At 49.4% G+C, this 22,442-nt stretch overlaps 1 protein-coding gene across 7 annotated transcripts in view; it reads right to left on the reverse strand.

Moving 5' to 3' along the window:
- Positions 1–253: 253 nt before the first annotated feature.
- Positions 254–22,442, reverse strand: part of TTBK1 (tau tubulin kinase 1) — a 122,961-nt gene continuing 100,772 nt past the window's right edge. For all 7 annotated transcript variants that reach the window (XM_056356925.1, XM_056356924.1, XM_056356926.1 and 4 more), the window contains 2 exons: positions 9,235–10,841; positions 254–8,085 (listed from right to left, as the gene is read on the reverse strand). In XM_056356925.1, the coding sequence (XP_056212900.1) occupies positions 7,659–8,085; positions 9,235–10,841 (2,034 nt within the window). In that variant the 3' untranslated portion in view covers positions 254–7,658. The remainder of the gene's footprint in view (positions 8,086–9,234; positions 10,842–22,442) is intronic.

The raw sequence follows: 22,442 nt of genomic DNA on the forward strand, positions 1-22,442 counted from the left end.
GCATGCGTTTTGCGGGTGGTTGCAGCCAACTGAGTTGTCATGATGCAGGAAAAAATAATGTACCCTGTGGGGAGATTTTACGGCAAGTTGGGCCACAGCTCTGCAGGAGGTTGCAGGGAAGGCACGGGGGCCACAGCTGCCACACAGCTGGGATGGAACCCAAGCGCAGCCATAGCCAAGGTTCCTTGCCAGCAATTCAGGTAGTATTTCTGCTTCACATGTGGCAACACCAATAAAAGGGAGAAGACAGCAATGAAAAGGTAGACAGGCTTTTAATGGCATGATCAAGAATCCCCTTTTAATAACAAATCTAATAACAACTGTGTCTGATATGAACAAGAAATGGCATCATCATTTATTTTTTTTTTTTTTAAGATGTGATCTGAAGTTACGACAAATTGCCAGGTGGATCTGTACACAGACAGGGCCTCTGTGATGCATGCCAGATTTTATGGCCAAGAAATTTGCCATGCAGTTGAACCAGACTGTGGTTCCTTGGTTGGAATTGTACATTCTGTTGCAGTGTGTAAACATTCTCCAGCTGCTTTCCTAAAGGACGCAAAGAAGATATGTAGAGAGATTTAGCCTTGGGACCCAGTTGCATTTCCAGCCAGGCAGTACCAAGGAGCAGAAGTCCCGTCTCCAGGCCAAAAGACTTCATCAGACTGTGCCAGAGGCAAAGGGACACTGCCTTGGTGTGCCAGGTACAGTGTCTGAGTGTACAGTTACATGCTGTCGTGTTAAAAGGAGATATACAAAATCATCTGCATTTTCAGCTCCAATTCCTGTCCGCAGAAGAAGCAGCCCAGGTCCCAGAGCACAGCAGTGTCACCGACACTGGTGTTCATACACACAGTTTGTCCTGGACCCCCTGCCTAGCCCCCCATGTTCTGCAGCACTCCCCCAAGCACTGGGTACGTGCCAGCCCCTGCCTCCTCCAGCGACCCCATGCCAGCCCCCGTGTGCTCGGGGCAGAGGAGGCAGGAGGTGAGCCAGAGGCGGAGCAGCCCCACGCCAATACCAGCCCCACGCCGATACCAGCCCAGCAGCACCCCCACCAATGCGGAGACCTCACCCCTGCAGCCCCCTCTGGCTTCGGAGCTGAGGGCAGGAGGAGTTCTCACCTTGGTCCCTACCAGGACCCCACCTCTAGGTTCACTGCAGTAGCTCCTTTTAGCCCAGGGGGCATCTACACATACTTTAAACCTGCTTTCCGATGTTTGCAGCTCCAGAAACTGTGGGATGACGATCCTCCTTATAACCCGGAGCACCAGCCCGTGCAGCGCAGGGCTTGCTGCATGGGTGGGGGGCAAAATCTGCCTCAAAGCTTTGCAGGAATCCAGGGGGGCTTCAGTTCCCCGGCCAGAGAGGGACTGCAGGGAGTATACAGTGGCTTCAAAGACAAGATTCCCTAGAGGAGGTAAATTAGGAACAAGGGGACAGGAGAGTTACGGTGTATGAACTGCTGTTATTCCATGGGATTCTGGCTGTATTCAGGGTCACAGCTCACCACAGCCTGCCACCAGCCTCACAAGGAGGCCAATCCCAAGGCTCAGGGAGATGCTGTCAACCTGTCTCAATGTCAGCTGGCTCTGCTGTCACTGTCTGGATGGTCCCAGCCCCTCAGAGCACAGTGATGGGCTGAGGAAGAGGAAAACAACCCTTCAGGGTTCTGCAGAGGACCTCAGGAGCCAGCACACCATGAGCCTACGGGCTCCTGCCCAGCATCGGTGGCACAGGCACACACTGTGGGAGGAAGGGGCCTGAATGGAGCCCAAGCTCTCTCCCTCGTGCCCAGCTGGCTGGCAGATGGAATCAAAAGTGGTTGCAACCTCCCAGGCGGTGCCCGTGTGCTTTGTGAAGCCAGCCGTGCACTGCTCCAGCACGGGCACGTTTCAGCTAAGCCAGAAGAAACTCATTCGATATCGAACTCATGTCTACAATGGGACTGCTACTGTGTTCACAAGATGAATTTAACTGCAGTTGATTGATGTGTGGGGCAAGGCCTTAGGTGGCTGTTGGTGTCTGTGCACATGGGATACTGGTAGGATCATGCCATGGGTCAGTAAACTATACAGAGAAGGAAGAAGTGCGCTAAGGGACCGTCGAGCTGCTACCGGAGCTGGTCAGGCTATCAATAGGTACTTAGCCATCTTCTTATAGAGGATCTACGCTGAGAAAATATCTCTCTGTTGGAAAGGAGAAACATCAAAGATTTTCTTGCCTCAACACAACTTGCTTTGCTTTGAAGCATTTCACTAGCGAACAAACCATGCTTGTGGTAGGCAAGGGCAGACACGTGAGCAGGGACTCCCCAGGCCCTGACCCATGCCACACAGACACGTGGCAGTCATTACAACTCTGATGGCAAGCATGACAGCTGCCAGCTAGCCAAGCTGGGGTGTTTTGCCCCCGTTTCATGCTTAGGAGAGTGGAGCCCCACAGCTTGCATGCGTGGTACCCTGCTCCTCCATCCACACTCACTGCGCACAGCAGTCAGTCCCGCACACATGAGAAGTCACACAGTATCGGGGCACGTCTTTGAAGGTAGCAGGATCCTTTTCAACCTTTAGCCACTATATATAATGGGCACTACTTGTATTATATTGTTATAATAATATATATATATTTTATAATATTCTTTACTTAGAAAGGGCAAGCAAAGTCTCCTGCCTCTCACAGATTCCAAGCACAACTGACTCAGGGATGTCTGCTACTGAAACACCTTTTGCACCTAGACAAGCAGAAGTGTTTGTCCTGCCAACCCGGCAAAGCAGTTAAGCAGCTCCATCCATGTGTCCATGCCCCTCCGTGGCATTAGTCTGACCGGTGCCATCAGTCCTTTTGCTCCCTCTGCTCATATAATCTGTCGTCACACTGGCTTAGTGCTGAGATCTGTCTTTCATATTTGTCACTTGGCACTCTCCCCTGTATCCCTCTTCCTTCACAAGCATCTCCTGGCCAGACAGCAGCCACTGACTCATTTTTACTAGCCAGTGTGCTGTCTTCTCAGCTGGCTGATAAGAAGGAGGTGGGACCTTCGCAGACCCCAGCAAAGTGAAGACTCTCAGCAGAGTGTTTGCTTTATCTCAAGATACTAGGCAGTCCCAAAGACACTTCTGGTCCCGACACAAACAGGACCCCACAATGCTCCCCTGAACAAGACCTACCCTTTCCTACCTCCCATGCACATGCACGCAGCGATGCAGGCATGGTGGCAGCAGGAGGCCCCTTGAAACACACGAGGGCACAACCACCTGCAGCTGGCCAGGACAGACTCTGCAGCAAGGACACTGGCAGGGAACTACATAGTGTCAGCCTGTTCCCAGAAATACCTAAATGTGGGAAAGTTCTGGGAGGTCTGCTTCTCCTCTCCTCACCCCAAACAGTTTTTATTCTTCCTAGCCATTTCCTCTGCCCTGTTTCAGCTTGATCTCTTTGATCTTCTATTCTTTGTGGTGAAGCACAGATGCAGCCACACAACACCAGCAATGTCTGAGCAGCCCTGTGTTGTCCTTGAGGCTTGACAGAGCTTGCACACTATGGTTTGTGGCAGAGAACAGCAGGGTCTTGCCCCTCCCCACCTCCTCGGATGTGACAGCCTACCATGTCCTGCGATGCCAGACTGGATCGTCTGGCATCCCTTAGCCACCTATCTTCTCCCCAATGTCACAGGGCCTCATCCCCTCCCGACCCCAAACAAGATCTCCCATGTTTATTCCAACCATGGCAGGTGCCCTTCCAACCTCCCTGCAGGGCAGAGGAAGGAGAGAGGACCCAGAGGAGCTGATGAGCCTTCTGCGGGGCTGTTTTCACAGTAACACTAGCAGGGAGCATCACTGCTGGTCCGCCTGCCTGCCAGAAAGCCCCTCCAGAGGGACACGTAAGAGGAACGGGAACTGTAACCGGGGTGTGCTGAGCACCGCAGCAGTGGGGTACCCTGGGGTCATGCTCACCATTGAGCAACTGAAGGGCATAACCTCGAAAATCAGAGCCAGGGAGGAGATCCAGAGCAGCACCCATATGGCAGGGGCTTTTCTGAGCCCTCTGACACCTGAGAGAGGGATCAAAACATCACCTGCAGCATGCAGCCTGCCGACAGGGGCTTGTCAGCAGGCCCTGGCATGGCAGTGCCCTGTGACTGGCTCTGCCAGCAAAACACAGCTCTGGGGACCACCCATTAGCAAGCTCACGATAGCCATGCAACTGGGAAAGCCCAGCACTGAAGCTCCTGTAAAGAAGCTCCATGAAGGAGGCAACGTGACACCTAGCCAAGATCACAGCATCACTGGCCACTGGGAAGGGGAGCAGGTCCAGAGACCCAAACCTGCGGGATACATGGGGACAGTCAGGCCTTGCAGGAACGACCCTTAGAAACTTCTCGGTGCCAGTGCAGGGCAGGTGCTGAGCGGGCTCCCTGGGCAGCCAGCAGTCAGCCGGTCTCGCTGCCAGCGCTCCCGATGGCACAGCCCACTCCCACCCGGAATAACTGGGGGAGCAGCCAGGGACAGCAGGGAAGCAGGGCTGTGCTGGGGCAGGGAGCCTGGCAGCACAGCGCCAAGGAGATACAACTGGTGCCAGTCCCAGACCTCCCTGGACCCAGCTGCACCCTCAGACCAGCCCTGGCAAATGGCTGTTATTTTCCATGCTGGAAATCTTTCAGTGGCTTTCTGAAACCTGGTGGCTCTCCAACACCTGACGGCTTTGGCATGTGTCTGCCAGAACCAGGAATCTATTGCACCGAAAAGAGAGACGATACTTTGGTGTCACCACCATCCTGCCTGCTACTTGTGGATAGGTCATGGTAGGAAGACCTCTTAGAAGATGACTAGGCTTCTCAGAAAATCTTCTGATCAGAAAAAAGTCCCCACATTCCTGTGAAAGTTTTTACTGGACAGTCGTTTCACAACTAAAAGCCTGCCTGATTTCTTCATTCACCATTCTTGGCTACACCATCTTCCCTGCTTTCATGTGCCACATGGAAGATCTCTGCCCTGGAGCTTCCCTCCTGACATGGGTATAGCTGGGCCATGGAAAAGTCTCCTTTAAACTCCCCCTTGAACAAATACATTGGTTGTGCTTTGTTGGCCTCTCATGATAAGGCAGGTTTGCTAACCCTGTCAGTAGTCCTGCAGCCCTCTTTCCAGGCTCTTTCAGTGTCATTTTTTGGCACATGCACCTAAGACCTGGATGGAGCACCTGGTAAAGACCTCATCACGACAAAGCCTTACCATCTCAAATGAATAGTCCCCCAACAAATGAACAGGAGTGCCATTACGGTTTATATTTCTGGAAAGAATCTGTGTTTGTGTTTATTCTGTTTTCTAGTTTCTAAACATGCAGGGCATATTTAGGTTGTAGTTTGACCCACACTTCAAAATTACCTGAAGTTCTAGTGCCACCAGAAGTGGTCACACCCTCTGTCCTCTCCTTGCCCCATTTCTGTTGTGACCAAACCTGATGAACGAACCAGCTGAAAACCAAACCAGAGTGCTCAGTGCCACACTGGATCAGCACTTCCAGCCACTTCCCCAAACAGCTGCCCCAGTGTAAGGGGGTGGGACAGTGCAACGAAGCAGCTGGAAGTTGGAGGGACATTTATTTTTTGGTGGCAGCATCAGCTCCATCCATCAAATCACAACCTGACCTTGGAGTTTCCAGTGCTTCTCTGCAAAGATGAGGGCATGGGTTTAGGCTAGAAGCTATGCTTCTTACTCTACTGGGGTGATCAGCATCGATGGAAAACAGCAAACACTTTGAGCTAGATGAAGTAAATTCTTAGCATTGGCAACACTTGAGACTGTTGTATAAAGAGGTAATTCCCGTCGTGTGTTTCTGGACATTTCCCTGTTCAGTTGTCCAAGCAGTACCCTGTTCTCCCAGGCACCCTGTCACAGCTCTCAGGCTCCTTTCCAGAAGAGTATGAGTGAAACACCTTCAGGATTCCTCAGACCTGATGGCACTCAGTGTGACTGTATCGATGTTCAAATGAATCAAGGTTACTACTGTCCAGATTCCTCTATCAAGCTTTTTTTGTCTGCAAACAGTACAATATTTGCAGCTCGTTGCAGCTGCCAGAGGGGGTGTACAGAGCAGCCGTATTTTTGTTCTGCCTCATGCAAAGCCTCTTTTAGGCATGACAGTGGTGTGAAACCCAGAGTATTTGGGTCTGGAGTGTTTTCCCCCGTGAGGTGTGGGGAAAATCTTGTGGACTACCTCAAGATCTTGCCAGGCTCAGACAGGCATCAGTCCTCCTGGCTTTCACTTTCAAGCCTTCCTAATTAGTCTGGGAGCTAAAAAGTTGATTGATTTAGTTCTAGCTGAGCACTAAGCTTCTGCTCTGATAATATTACTTGAAGAGCATAGCCCTTGCTTTTACGTTCACATTGTTGGTTCTCACGCAATGTGTGGAAGTAGTGAGACCTGAGAAACACAAACCCAACCTCCGAACCTCCGCAAGCCAACCCACCTACCCTCGGATTGAAATGCACAAGGTGCCCACAGCGCACCAGCAAACCTCTCCTCGCAAAGCAGCAGCTTTTGAGTATACTACAGGATAATATTTTCTCACCCTGCCATGGAGGGGAACTTTCTACCACAGTGCCAAAATTCATAAACACCAAGAGCGTGACAATAAAGCACAAGGAATTCAGGTGCAAGAGGCACCCAAGCTAAAGGCATCCAGTGACTATTCACATCTTCAGGATGGAGCTGTGTTGGGTGGGCTACGGGTCTGTGGCACCAACCACACGCAGGTTGAGAGGAACCCCACTGCCTATGTTGGGAGATGTGGTCTCCACAGATCACGGTTTGGTATTTGAGACAGAAGCAGCTTCAGTGTGCTCCCTCCTGCGCCAATTAGCAAGCACTCTTGATTTCCCAGAAAGCTGCCAATACATTCCTACTTCCATCTAAATACCCACCACACAGGCATCTGCTGGAAGAGCAGCAGTGTCACTGAGCACCCACACCAGGTGGCCTCCTCTGTGGGACATGCTGGAGCAGGTAGAAGCACCCAGCAAGACCTGCCTGACTCCCGGTCCCACCTGCAAAGGCATCTCCGGACAGGAGAGAAGAGTCCCCTCCACCCCACGCCTGCTCTGATCTCAGCACAGAAGGGTGCATCCATCCCTCTCGGCTCAGCTGGTGACAGTCCCTTGCTAGCAGGGGGGCAGGAGGCGAGCCAACACATAGGTGGATGGTGGCGGCCAAGGCTGGCATTTCCCACCAAGGAGAGAGGAGGGAGCTGCCTGCAGGACAGGAGCCTTCCCCTCCAGCAGCCCTGGCTCTCCTCACCTCCGCTCCTCCTTCCAAAGCCAGGGTGGGTGTTGGCGACCGGTATTGCTGACAGAGAGAGGGGAATGCCGGGGGAGGGGGCAGGATCAGGCACTAGGCAGGCTGCCTGGGTCACTGCTTGGTGCTGTGCGTTAGCAAGCGTGAGCTGCGGGCTGGATGTCTCCCTTGCAGAAGGCTCCGTGGCTCAGAGGCTCTCAGGCCCGTGGGAGCTGATTGCGATGGTGTGGGGTGAGAGTGAGTGAAGCATTGAAGTACAGCTACTGCTATACACTCGTGGGTCCAGTGTGGAAGGCTGTGCTGCAGCATCTCGAGTGTATACTATATGCAGAAGTTACCCAGTCCGTTGGGCTGGCAGAAGATCATTATCTGGCAGCTGCCTTACTTTCCAGGGACACCTGCTTTCCTTTGGTTGCTGGACTCTGAGTCTGGGTTTTTCCCCTTTGTCGTTTTTTGGCCACACCAGGAGAGGGCAGGGGCTCTCCTGTCGGCCCCTGGGCCTGAGCTGGGGGCTGAGGTCGGGGGGAAGGAGGAACTCGCTGAGGAGCAGTCCCTGGTTTATGCTGTCGGCAGGGAGAAGGGCTTTCCCTCCGGGGCGGCAGCTGGCTTCTGGGGGAAGCACTGGGGTTTCTTGAAGGAAGGACAGGGCTCCGAGGGGATGCACAGCTGGACCTCTGTGAGCTGCTCCGTGGAGGAAGAGAAGTGGAGCTCGATGAAGGAGGAAGCCGACTTTGTATTTGCGCTGTTCGGCACTCATTAGGGAGGCTTCCAGCTGGTCTCTGTGCCTGAAGCCTGCAGGGGAAGAGAAGAGGGAGGATGAAGGGGAATTTCTGCAAGGGGCTGCAGGCTCCTGGCAGGTTTGGCATGAACGTGGCTGGGCAATTACAAAGGGTCTCCAGCACCAGGAGGACAGGAGCTGTGCTGTGAACAAGATAGGGCACTGGTGTGAACTCCATCCTTAACTCTCAGTGCTGTTAACTAATGCCTGCCCTGATCCTCCAGCACCCCCTGGGACAACACCTTTTGGCCGATACCACATATCTGGGGCTCTTCTTAACCACATATCTGGGACTCTTCTTAACATGCAGCATGGATGCAGCAACCTCTTTCAAGGCAGGAGATACAGTCTGGGAATGTGAGCATGAGCTGGATTGCACCCTCTGGCCTCTGATGGCAACTGTGCTGGAAGATAAGCCAACCTACAGGGATCCCCTCCTTTCACCCCACACCTCTAAAGCAGAATTTTCTGGACCTGGGGCAGAGCCACAGTAGCAGCTCTGCTCCTGGGCTGGACCTCCAGCCCCAAGGCCAGGCAGAAAAGCCAAAAACTGGCAAATTCAGACGGTCTGCCTTCACTTACATCTCTGTGCTTATTTGATAGGGAGCCAGGTACCTCCAAAAAACTTAGGGCGCAGGGATATGTAGGGAAGTCAGACCATGTGGAGGTGGCCCAGGCTGTTTCAGGTCACTGCCAAAGCCCACGCGTGTGCACTTCCTTCTCTCCAGCTCTTCCTGTGCTGGGCATCTTCTGAGGCAACCGCAACCGGCAGCCTGGCAGCCCATGCTGCTCTGATGGCCACAGCCAGGCCAGGCCTCCCTGCAGTCGCGGCTGTGCCTGGCAGGCTGCAAAACTGGGAGCTCAGCACCGCAGGGGTCTGCTACTAGCAGGATCAGGCCAAATGAAAGAACTTGTGGAAGGGAAGGTGGCCTCAAAGCCAGGGCAGGTGAAGAGAGGCTTGACCCTTTGGCCAGACTGAGGCAAAGAAGACAGAGAGGTGGGAATCTCACACACTGGGGGGGCTGAAATGACTGCAGGGAACAGGGATGGGCCATGCATTCGAGACAAGCCGAGGGGAAAGCAATTGGGGGTGAGCAAAGCCCTGGCTGTGCCTCCTTACCAGGGCCAACCTTCTGCACTGCCCACTCACTGTTTGGTCTTACCTGTACGCGACAGCCGCGTCCTGCGGGGAGCCACACAGTGCTGACATCGCACCGGCCACCGGGCTCTCGATCTTTGCCACCTCTAGAGGTGTTTTCACCGGGGTGATGGGCCGAGGAATTCTGCTTTTTGTGCTTGTGGGTCTCTCGTGTTTCCCAAGAAGGGCAGCCCTCTCCTTCCCTGCCTTCCTTGGGATGGAGTCATCAGAGTCGTGCGTGTCCTCCTCAGAACCAGTGGCCGACAGGGTTTCTGAGGCTCGCCGCCTCTCATCGCTGGAGGATGCTGAGGAGGAAGCCCCCGAAGCCAGCTGAAGGAGGCGGTTTTGCCTCTTCTCCATCACTAGGCGAGCCAAGTCAGGTTGCTTTGCCCTCTTATAAAGCCTCTCTTTGGCCGAGAGTGAAGTTGAAAGGTCTGAGCCGGTGTCCTCCTCAGAGAACAAAATGGGGATCCGACTTCTGTACCTGGAGGCCAGAGGTCTCCTGGGGCCCTGCTGCGGTGTGTCAAGGAGGGTCTCTGCTCGCTTAAGGTGCTCTGCCACTGATGCCAACTTCTCAAGCTCAGGCTCCTTTGTAACCATCTTGCCAGGCTCTCCCAACTCCAGTGAGAGCACCACTTTGTCAGAGAGCTCTGGCTTGGTGTCGGAAGGCTTCGCCATACCATTAGGAAGTGCCAGCTGCTCCCCCACTGTCTCTGAGGTGGTTTCAATGTGATTAGCCGAAAGTGCACAGCTCTCCGTCTCTGCTCCTTCTAGCCCTGAATGTATGCTTCCATTCTCTACCAGCACCAGGTTGTCCTCCAGCTCTTCCTCGATAATGACCTCCTCAAACTGGCCCGGCGGGCAGTATTCCTCATGCCTCATCAGCTGGCCACTGGAAGACATGACATTTAAGTGGGTCTTTTCAGCAATGTGAACAAATGTGCGCTCAACTTTGGTAAAGGGGGAGGAAGCTGTAGCCACTGCCATGGGAGGCTTTGGTTCAGATTTAAGGATTGAGGACAGGGTCCCTGGCTCAGACACATCCAGCTGGCTACCCATAGGCTGTGGCCGCTCGCTCTGCGGTGTCAGTGCAGCAAGAGTGCCCAGGTCGACTTCTGGAGCTAAGTCTGCGGTGACCGGAGACTTTTTCAGATCACCTGGTGAAAACAGCACGAGTGTTTTTGAGCCTTCCTCCAGCTCCAGGTCCCCATCAGCAGTGGACGCTCGACCCTTGGATCCTTTCTGGTCATCAGCCAGGAGTGTGGATGGTGCGCACTCCTGGCTGCGCTCTGTGCTTTTTTGACTCAGGTCGCTGCTGGAATCACTGTGCATGTCAATCTCATCCCCTTCCTCCTCTGCCTCCTCCTCCTCCTCCTCCTCGTCGTCGTCCTCCTCCTCCTCTTCTTCCTCAACTTCTTCCTCGTCCTCTTTCCCATTCATTTCCAGATAAGGTTCCAGAGGTTTGCAAGGGGCAGTCAAGACAACATTTGAGAAATCAACTTTCTTTATCCTCTGGGATACCTTAGGCTTTTCCCAGTAGTCTGACACATCTTTTCTGAAGTCTTGATAAGGCAAACTTAAAGGCACCGCCTTGGGCAGACCATTCATTTCAAATGACTTCAGCATATATGCCTGCAAGGAGACAGATGTGACAGAAGAAAAGGGTTAGTATTCAGACACAGCATTGACACAGAAGACATCAGGATCAGCAGCAGCAGGAAGTGTCAGTGGGAGGCATCTGGTCCATCACGCTTCCAAAATACATGCCTAAGCAGCGATTGCTCCGTCATTCGATTCGTGCCAATCTTAGAAAGGAGAGATTCACAAATACTTATCAACAAAGGCAAAAAAACGTGCCAAAGGAGTTTCTTTGTTAGCAGTCTTTAACCTGGACCTAAGAGAGCTGTTTACAAGCAGTTCCTCAGGATTTTTTCATGTTTCCCAATCTTCTGCAGTATTTATACATTTATTTCTGTGCTAATACATTTACATAATCGCTCTTTCCTTATTGGAACCATTCAGCAACTCTCTTTTATGCCTAGGTCACAGTGAACCCAAGGAGCCCCTCTGGGCTAGGTAGTTTCCTGATCGATCACTTTCCAGGTCCATCCACCACTGTCCCTGGGGCAATAACACTTGTAGCACTCCTGTGTTCCCCCGGCATGCCATTTGTCCCCCCTTCTGCTCCCACATCCCTCCAGCAACTCCTAATTTTGTCTTCTACAGGCTTCTGCTTTCACGAAAATGATTGGCAAGTCAGTCACAAAAACTGACATGAAAAGTATCATTATCAAAGATGTTGGGGTGTCCAACCATGAAAGGCAAGGGGAGGACAGGACAGTTGGTGGAGGCAGTGCTTCTCCAGCAGTAGCCTGTGGCACAGATACTGCCCGTAAGGTGCCAGGCTGTGAAATGACTGCAAATAATACTAACAGAAAAGCAGCAGCTCACACATACATGCACACACTTGACCAAACAAGCAAAAAAGGGCAAAATAAATAGGAAATGCCCACCGAAGTTTGGCCTAATTAACAACTGGTTGTAAATGAAAGCCCCAGCAGCACCACTCTGCAAAATGAACTTTAAAAAAATCATTTAGGTCACCCTTCTATAAAGAGGGCTGGAAAGCAAAAGCCTCTCCACAAATGCAACCAGTCAATAATGCATCACATGTTGCCCTTGAAATGTCTAATCACGAACAGAAGGGCTCCAAACATCTGCGTTTCCAAGCAGCATTAACAGCATCAGATGATGTTTTGGCTACATGGCTAAACAAGCACCTATTTAGCTGCGTGGGCTACAGAGCTGCCAACAGCTAGCACGCTCACCTGGCTATGGGAACGGACCTTTTTGTCTCTTGCAGGGCAGGGAGAAGCCCTCAACACCTTTTCAGTCCAATGACACAGTTTGAAATTGTGCTGCAAATCTGCATCTTACTCTGTGCAGAGCAACTACTATTGGTATGCCTGAAAAATGTAAGATCTTCATCCTCATGTGTAACAGGGACATTTCAAATAGACTGTTGGGCAGCATCAAGCTGTTATGCATGGTGATAACTTGTTATCCGTTTTATTTTTTTTTTATATCTTACAAATTAAAACACAAGCTGGTTTGGGCAATCCCTCTGGAGTCCAAAGCTGCTTCTCTTCATAAAAGCTGAAGCCTGGCCCTGTATCAGCCTGATCTGGGCTTTCACTGACCCACTCTTTCTATCAGGATGACAGAGTGCCACTTCAAGTGGTAAGAGGGGCTTACCACCCTTTGCAAAGGAAATTACCCACTCAGCTTCTTCCCTCAGGCATTTCTTGGAAATTAGTCCATTCGGCAGCCAAGACTGGATTCTGCCTGTTGGCTGGATTTGGTTTTCTCAAGAAATACACCCACAGTGCTACCCCTGCAGTCTGATCAAACAAATGCTTCCCCAGTGGGACTGGGACCGATACAGAAGCCTTGCCCAACACCATGCCTCGTGCTGAGCCTCCCAAGGGAAAGAGAGTTCCCCATCCCCAACAACAGTTCCCCTGCTGCTCTACTTCACCCCATTTTCTAGATGCTGTGGTTGATGGCACAGCTGGCAGATTGCTGGTTGCTTTTTGCATATATAAACCTTCAAATCTCCTCTCAGCTCTGAGGAGCTTGTGTCATCTCATCTGCTTTCTGGTCAAGGAGAACTGAATCCAGCCATGCAGTGCACATTCTATATAAGCCAGAGACATGGTTTCTGTGTCCTGCAGTCTGTCCCACCAGCAACCCTGTTTCCAGCAACCCCTCTTTCATCAAACCTCTTTCCCTTGCAAGACGTCAAGCTTTTTCTCAGGTGAGACTGCACTAAGCAATAAGGTGTGACATGGAGCTGGACAGCATGACGTTGTTGCAATAAACCCAGCTGTTGTTTCCTCCTTCTGCTCTGGTCGCCCTCTGCTGTCACTGAGTCGTGCTGTAAATACCTTTCTAGCCTTCACACACTTCCACATCTGGCTGTACAAATTCCTTGCAGTATTTAGCAAATGGACTGCCTTTCTGTCTGTCATTTCATTTTCCCCATGTATTTCCTACTTCCTTGCATGGACACTGCACCCTAAGCACAACAGTGATTGCTTGGCTTCTACCCACCTTTGGGAGACTTGGACTGCTTGATCTGTTGTACAACCCCAACATTGCCAGAATGCATTCCTTAAAGCAGCCCGAGACTGTGGTTGTTTTGCCACTGTAAATGCACACCACAGAAAACCCAAAGAACATGAATATGCCAAAAAATATGGAGGACAGAAGTTACTTACAAACCTAACTAAAAGAAACTCCATTGAAATGCCTCTTGGGTCAAAGATTATTTTAACACAGGTTTTCTTACCTTCATTACTATCATCACCTGAAGCTGTTAACAAGGAAGGCTGTCCTAGGGCATCAAAGTCTGAGACTGTCTTCGCTGTTGAGCTGATGTGATCAGCAGCTGGCTGCAAGTGGCTGCCCTGCTGAACAAGGTGTTCCCAGTGCAAGCCCCTCACTAGAGATGTTTGTCCCCTCTTCTGACAGTCATCATGTGCCTTTTGTACTACAGCACACTCAGCTGCTCCAGGGCTATTCCCCAAGGGCTGGAGAAGAACTTTCCTGCTGTGCTGTACCAATGGGGAGGAACTGTGGGAAGATGCCCTAAGATCTGGAGTGGAGAGGCTTAGCCTGTATCTTAAAACTGTAGAATAACAAAGACGTAAGGGATCTCTGGAGGTCTCTGCTCCAACCACTGCTCAAAGCAGGACCAACTCAGATCTGGCTGCTCCAAGCTCTGTCCAGATGAGTTTTGAGGATCTCCAAGATCCCACAACTTCTTTGGGACTCTGTTCTAGTGTTTGAGGCTCTTCCTGGTGAGAAAGTATTTCTTTATATCTAATTCCTATATCTAATTTTCCTTTCATGCAGTTTGTGTCCATCACGTCTCATCCTTTCACTGTGCCCCTCTGAGAAGGGTCTGGCATCATCCGGTAGTTCAAGGAAGAAATAAGATCCTACCTCAACCTTTATTTCAGGTGGAACAAACCCAGCTCTCTCAGCCTCTCCTCATGTCTTAAGTTTCTAGTTCCAGATCACCTCGGCAGCCCTATGCTAGGCTCATGCCACTGGGAGCAGGAACTATGCCATGAGCTGAGGCAGCCACCAAGTTTTAAAAAGCTACCAAGACCATGAGTGAGGAGAGCAGAGCCACACTGGAGCTGGCTGGATCTGAGTCAAAAGGAATTCCTCCACCTCCAGCAAGCTCTGACCTCTGCCTGCAGAGTCACAGCTCCTTGGACAATGAACCATTTATTTCCCACCCACCTGGGCTCAGATCTTCACTCCTGACTCTCTCTTGACTTGCCAGTCAGTTGCCCAGGAATGTGTATGGCAGTATTTGTGTCTGAGCGTGTGTTCCCCACAAAGTCCTTGCATTTCACCTCTTCAACACTCCATCTCTCCATTTAAATGGAGACTGCGTTTAAACTCCATTTGGCTGGTAACTCCTTTGGGTGACAATAAGTATTTGGAAGGCAGTAAATGTCCCTGCTTTGCACAGAGGCCAGAGTAAGGTTATAGAAAGGAAGGAAAGAAAAATACCTATTTGTTCATATTTGGCAGAGGCAGAAACCTGCCCCTTCAAGCCCATCTCTGCCCCTGTGCTCATGAACAGCTAAGTGGAGTCTGGGGGGTTTGTCTTCACTGTAAACTGGTGGGATTTCCAATTAGCAGGATCATTGGCACTAAGACATCCTCAGAGGAGACTTGCATTGCCCAGTATGGGTGGCAGTAAAGTTCCTGCATCCCAGTGATGCTGCAAATACTGCAACAATCAACAAAGATGCAGACTCCACTTCGCTACAGCAAGTTTCCAACTGTGCGTTGTAAGTTCCCAGGTTGCCCTGTAACAGGAATGTAGCTAGGCGTGCTCTTCTCAGGCAGCAGCACGCAGCAGTCTCACGCTGGTCTGTTCAGGAGCAGTACTGGCATCCAGCTTGTTAACGTGCTTGTGCATGTCCTGCCCAGGTCGCTACAGCAATGAAAGGCGATGGCAGTGCCTGCTCTGCCTGGATGGCTTTCTAGTGACCTCAGGACTCATGAGGGCATAGAGAAGAGAGCTTACAGCTCCCCCTGTGCCTGTGCCCCCGCAGCAGAGCAGTCTGTGGCATGGCAGAGACCGGGCCCAGCAGCCACCTAAAAAGCCTGCTCTCCCAAGTGGCTCTGCACTGATGTCAGGGAAAGGGAACAGTTTCCCACATAAGCCTAATCAATTTTCCCTTAGACTGTAGAATTATTTTTTTTCCTCTTCCATCTCTTGGTTTTAAACATTTTAAATGCAATAATTAGTGAAATAAAAAAAAAACAACAAACCACCAAAAAACCCCCCAAACAACCCAAACCCCACCAAGTACAGGAAAAAATCACAGTTGCCTAACACAAGCCTAGGGAATGCTGTATCTCTCTCATTTACTGTTCTGTTTCAGACGATGCTCTGAACCATGTCTCAGACCATGGTTACTGCTATGGTATCAGTGCGTCCTTCTGCAGTGTTGACAGATGTACGCATCTGCCACACACCAACATCCCTACAGAGGCAAAGCAAAACACACTTGGAAGCATTCGTCATGGAGCAGATGGGCTTTGGACCCTGCCTGCAGGCTGACTCAGAAGAATCCTGACCCTCCACACAATTCCCAGGGGAAAAAGGGACTCAGACACTGTACTACCCTGTAAATCAGAGACCACAGCCTAATCCTCCCAGACCATCACTGTTGGCACAAGCTGCTGTCTGCTTTGGAGGACTTGTGGTCTTGTGCTTCTCCTGCAAGGGGGACAGTTTCCACCACCCTTTCCACAGGCATCAGAGCCTTTGTAGGCACCTACTGCCTGCAGCATCCCTCTCCAGCCACTTCCAGAAAACCACCAGATTAGTAACTGTGCACTTCTCACCAAAGCAGACAGGGTCTACCGCCGTGTTCCCTCCTCCAGCCTGATATCCAACAGCCCAACAGCCACTGGGGCTGAGCCACATGTCACTCTACAGCAGAGTCTGCTGTCACAGGGGGTCACGGTGCAAGGCAAGCATGGTCGGATCCATTGAGCAGCCCAGGCAGGAGCGCATTACTTGTAGGACAGCCACAATTTTGCATCCACCTCCATGGGGTTTTGGGGCCTGGAGGGTCTGGAAGTTTACCAGGTGTTCTTAAACACCTTGTCAAATGTCTGCTGGGAGACAGCCATCCACCTGCCCTATGCACACCACGCTGCCAGCCAGGGGAAGATGCCCAGTGTAAGAAACAAAGACAAATGTGATAAAACGTTTCTGCTGTGTTTGTGGGTGTTGAATTGTACCAGCTTAAGTTTAGCCAGTTTGGATGGTGGGAATCATTAAGACAGAGCTCTAAAAACTTACAGAAGTTGGGGCTAGCTGTATTCTGCTGCAGCAATATGACCGGGTTCAAGTCAGTGGCATTGGTACTAGCCTAAATTGATGCACATCGAACTCGCAGTGTGGCTTTTCCACAGTATGTGAAACACATCTCCAGCAGTCATGGAACTTCATTTCTGTTCCCAGATCCGTCTTAACTGAAAGTTTTCAGTGATCACATTAGTAAAAGATAATTAAACGCTCACTGTTCTACCAGAAGTCCTTCATCTCCCTGCCCAGTGCTCCCCCGTACCCAAGGACGAGCAGGGGACAACCTTCCCAGAGCCGGAAAGCAAAGGGAGTAGAAAAACAAAGCAAGAAAGCAAACAAAAAAACCCAGCCATCACCAAGCTGCTGCCTTTGATTCTTTAATAAGGTTTTGGTAGTATACAAGCTTTTTTTTCTCCTCCCCCTCCCCCCCCCGCCCCCCCCTCCCCCCCCCCCCCCGATTGTCTGGATTAACATACATGGATTTAAAAAAGGCACAAAATCCATTGCACAGCTTCTTTTTTGTTTTGTTTTTGATGACATTGCCTGTTTGTTGTGGTTTCAAGTGTAGGATTTTACAGTACTCTGCAGCATTTACAGCATGGTCTACATACAGGTAATCAATGCATGCTTTTATACAGGAGACAGAATTCAAATTCTCTCTCAGTATTTCTATATACACAATAATACAGTGTTTTTCTTCTGAAAAAAGCTTTAAATCGGTCTTGCATGCTCGGTGTGCCAGAAGAATTAGTGCAAGCATATATTACAGTGTTATTGCAGTACAAAAAGGGGTTGACCTTAGGCTCTAAAGGGATTAGATACAGGAAGAATAAAAAGACTCAAGGAAAACAAGCTTTGGATCCCTTTAGTCAACTACGTCCTTCCAAATAGATCCCTGCTCAGTACTGCCTTTAAAGCTACAGCAGGCTGCTTCCCCATGATCTCCCTGCTGCCCTCCCCCTGAGACAAACTTCCCCAGCTTCTTCAAACCTTCTGTTCCTAGCAATCCATGAGAACTTCTGGCAACTTGAGGAAGCCCTTCTGCTGTGCCTCCAGCTGCTGGAGATCTGCTTGAAGGGGACTTCCCTGAGATCCACTGCTTCAAGCAAGCTCAAGCCTCAGCAGATGAAGTTTCTCAAGCAAACCAGGAAGCACAACAGGTTACCTACAGCTTTTGTCTCCTCTCAGTAGAAATGACTACATCTACCTCCTACTTGAATAAGCAGTTGGTTAAATGTGGTCTGGACTCTCTCCTGCTTAACAGCAACTGAAGTCTAACAGGTGACACAAGGTAATGCAAAGGAAGGATATGCTGGTCCCTGAGATTCTTCATGGGAGCTGGAAAGTCCAAGAAGCAGAAATCAAGTTCCCGACATGACGCTAATTGTTCCATTGGGAATGGGAAGAGGCCTTAGTCCTGAGAGATGCAGATGGCACACAGACAGCAAGAGCCATAGTCCGGTCTTCTCCGTAACAGCTTTGATTTGGATACTATCAGGACCTTAGCATATCCTGGAAGTGACATTATCCTCTGCCAACATAGACTAAGCTTGTTTGGGACTGGGAGATCTGGCAGGATTGACAACAGTGAGTGGAAAAAAAATAGAATCTGAGTTTCTGAAGCAGCTTTCTTCAAACCAGCATCAGATGAGGTAAAAGTAGCAGGGGTCTTAGAGCTGCCACGCTTGCTTGCAGGATCTCCGCATTCCAAGAATCAGCACCATAAGTGTCAGAGAGATATTCTTCTTTCCAGCATCTGACCATCAAATGCTCCACAGCCTTTCTCTTTTTTTTTTTTTTCTTTTCTTCACCATGGTGACTAGGACAGTCCAGTCCTATGCTGGGTGAGTGCTCTGCTCCTCCCTATTTGTGCTTTCGTATGTTGTTAGGTTTGTGCCAGTTTTCCTAGCGTCTTGGACAGAAGCAACAGCTCTGTAAAGGTGGTACGCCTGCCACTTAGCTTCCCACCCCTGCACCCACCAGTGTCTCAGCAAGAGTCAAGGCAGAGCTCCCTGTCTGGGACCACCTCATTTTTATCAGAGACTCAAGAAATGGTGAGCAAAGTGGAAGGAAATGATAATCCAAAAATTATTCTAGTCCCAACTTAATAGCAGCAAGAAAGAAGAAGAAGAAGGATATTATGAAAGTTAAACATCTTCCTTAGTCATGAAAATAACCAGAAGTCAGCAGTGCTGAGTAAGAACCTGATCTGGCTTTTTTTTCAGGAAGGACCAAGCTGAAGGGGCAAGAGCCCCATGGAAATCTTCCTTGTTTCACTTATTCAGAGGAAATTTGCCATTACTGTGTTTCATGCTGCCAGATCAATTAATTGCACTCAATAAAACTGAGAAACTTGTTGGAGTTGTTGGAGGAAGCCCTGGGGATTCTTATGAGGCAAGTGCACTAGATGAGGTAACCAACTTGAAACACTTTGCATATGAAAAAATAAAACCTCCAAACATAAAGCCATTTTCTTTTCAAACACTAAAAGACATGCAAGTAAATGTAAAATGGGGATTGCTTCCAATCCCCAGGTTACATGGTTAGCAGCTTGTTTAAAATGTACATTCATTGCAACATCATTTTTTTCAATGGCGGCTGTAATACAAAGGAGTTGCAATACATCAAATAACACTTAGAAACATTTCCCAGAAATTAAATCTTTGCACTGTCCCATGGAACTGCAAATGCAGGTCTGTGTGTTATAGCAACCCAAACACAAAACACATGGTATAAAAATGAAACAAAAAGGAAGGTAGTACCGCAGTGATCAGCCTTTATGCATTTTATTTAGTATTTTAACATTACCCAGAATAGGTGTTTGCATACTAATAAATTACGTCCCAGGTGGCAGCAGTTCCTGTCACCAGAACACTCTGCCACCAACTGATGGCAAAGGGATGTGTATGCTACAAGACACTGAATGAAGAAAACTGGACTGTGCCAGGCTGCTGAAATCAGATCTGCAAAGCGCAAAGGAGGCCAGGTGTGCCATCTGAACCTGACACCACAAGGATACTTTCTGTAACCGACTGAGATCCTTTCTTTGCAACAGCCTTTTGAGCACTTGGATGTGTGCAAAGTGGCCCACCCCGGCACAGAAATGCTTCTGTAAGGCATGACCATGCGTGGCCATTCACACTCCACGTGTGTGTCAGGAACATAGACAAACATGCATACAATCAGAAATGGAAGCTCCAGCAAAATGCACCCAACAGCACCCTGGGGACCAGAGTGACATCAGGAAGCACATCTGGCTTACTTTGGTCAGCCTCTCCAGAAACTGTTGTCTCCTCCAGTCACTTTGGGGAGGGCTGGCAACTACAAGGGGAAGCAGGTCAAGAAGAAAAGCACCCCATGTTCCCAGCTGAGAAATACCTGGGGCAATTTAATCACTATAAACACTAACAGGAGTTTACGGATTTTCAAGGCTTCAGACCTTGTCTGCTAGGAAAAGCAGTTTTATTTTCTTCAGCTAGCCTCCTGAAGCCCATCTGTTTACTGCCAAGGAGAGCTAGACAAACACACAATAACTATCTCCAAATAGTTCTTTCCCATTTGTCACCAAAGGAAAAAGGGAAAAGGAAAAAATAAAAGCTTCTCTTTTGACTAGACTGGGATAAAAGAGCCCTTTCTTATTCAATGTGAAAGTTGCGAAATGGTCTCAGCTCCAGGTAAAGTTCTGAGAGTGGTGAGAATAAATCTCCACTGACAACCATTAATAAAATGTGTCATTCATCTAACCCAGCGGTTTACAATAAAAATAAATCAGGTCATTGACGCAGTGTTCTGTGGATGTAATACGAAATGTGACTGGATACCACAGAGACTCCCAAGACTCCATGTAGCCTAAGGAAGAGATGCTCGACCTGCTGGGCAAACTTGGTGGGTATCTGTCACCAATCCCTCCAGAGCAGCAGTTAGAAAATTGCCCCCTATTTTCAAGAATAGTCTTGTGCCGCTGCCAAGCACTTAAAAAAGATCCACATATACACATCACGGAAGATTAATTGATGGAAGTGTGAGAGGGAAGGACGTTAGAAACCAGGAAAAGGACTGAAAGACGTCTTTCCATGCTTTCTGCTCTTCAGTCTCACAGTGTGCCCTATTGTTGAGCTATTTTACAATACAGGACTAAACTAGCAATGGCTATATTTTCTTGCCTTAATTTATTTACATAGGATCACAGCACCAGATTCAAATAGTGCATTTTTACATGAGACAGCAAGTTAACTTCCTGGTGACTTGCAGTCAAAGAAATGCTTCAATGATATTTGTCGTATTTGGTATATAAGTCCCACCCTCTGTCCTCACAATTTCCAGATCATGAAATAATATTCTGCCTCCTGAAATTCTCTCTGTGCAGTCAAACTCTCGCATCTGGCTTCACCCTGACATGTTCTGAAAAGGATTTATTTGCTGCTGACTTCCTCCAGTGGTCCGGCACGCCAAACAGCAGGGAAGCAGCTCACAGGAGAAATAAAGCACTTGGGGATCCCTTGGGTTCAGAGGCCACAGGAAGGTACAGCACTGGGACTATTGGTTTTGTTTCTGAATACACTCTGGAAAGGCTAAACTGAGGTGTTTGCGCTTGTTTCCCATCTGATTGCAGAAGTCGCCTACTAAAAAACAAATGACCAAGTCTCTCAGAAGAGGCCGTACGCTTTGGGGTAGTGTGGCAAGTGATGAAGATGGAACTGAAGCCTGGTGATGCTACCAAAACAAAAGGTAGTTAATGAGGTACCGATGAGGTAGTTCAACACTCCCAAGTGAACCCTCTGGAGGAAAGGCTGAAGCACAGAGCAATGTCCCAAACGACATTTGTTTTGTTTCTCATCTCAAAGTGCCCACAGCCTTAGAGGAGTTAGAAAAGAAGGTGTATGTTAATGGGCTTCAGTCACCTTTGGAAAAGAAATGCAGCCCAGCTACTGAAGAGTCACTCAACCTCTCTGCCTCGTGAGCAGGCTGAGAAAGGTGATGAGGGCACCTTTGCTTATTATCACTGATCCACTTGAAACAATAGACCTCTTTCCAGAAGTCCTATGTGCAAAAAATATACCAAAATCTGATTTTTTTCACTTCAAAAAGGAAAAAAGATTGACTGGTTCTTAAAGGCACTTTGCCTTCTCATAGAACACCCGGGTTTGAGTGCCGCAGGAGCAGCTGGGGAGAGCTAAGTGCCAAATGAGATTGCAGAAGAAACACAGAGCTTGTTTAAAACAAGATAATTTGATGGCCTAATGCCAGTGGCACAGCCCAGGTGAGGGAAGAACTGTCATTATTTGTGCCAAAGCCAAGAACACCAATCCTCATGGAAAAAATCCACCACCCTGTGGTACCTCCAGGTAAGACAGGCAGTGAGGAAACACCAGTGTGAATTAAAGTTTAGAATCAATGGACAAAGCATCAGCTCTGTTGCACTTCAAATTGCCCTGGCCTGGCTGTTTGAAATAACCTATTTATTTCTATTTTTATTTGGACTCCTTCCCTACAACTCCCAGGCTGGACAATGGGGACAGGCACTTTTGCCAGTCCAGAAAACATGCAGTTGGAAGAGCTTCTACAACCTGCAAATGGAGTTAAAGACATTTTCTCACTCACTGAGATCAGGCACTAATTTAAATGGAACTTAGGGACAAACTCACAACAACAGAAGTGGTGTTTAACTGGTGATCTATGTGGTTTGCAATCACAGATGGTAGCTCTGTCTCAAGGGAGAGGGCGTTGCTGGCTCTCTAAAATTAGCTGTTCATGTACACAATAATTTTGGGGAGATTGCCAAGTCCTAAGGATACCATGACCTGAAACTTGTGAAAATGTCCTGA

The sequence above is a fragment of the Falco biarmicus genome, chromosome 12 (assembly GCF_023638135.1).
Source record: "Falco biarmicus isolate bFalBia1 chromosome 12, bFalBia1.pri, whole genome shotgun sequence".
Lineage (NCBI taxonomy): Eukaryota > Metazoa > Chordata > Aves > Falconiformes > Falconidae > Falco > Falco biarmicus.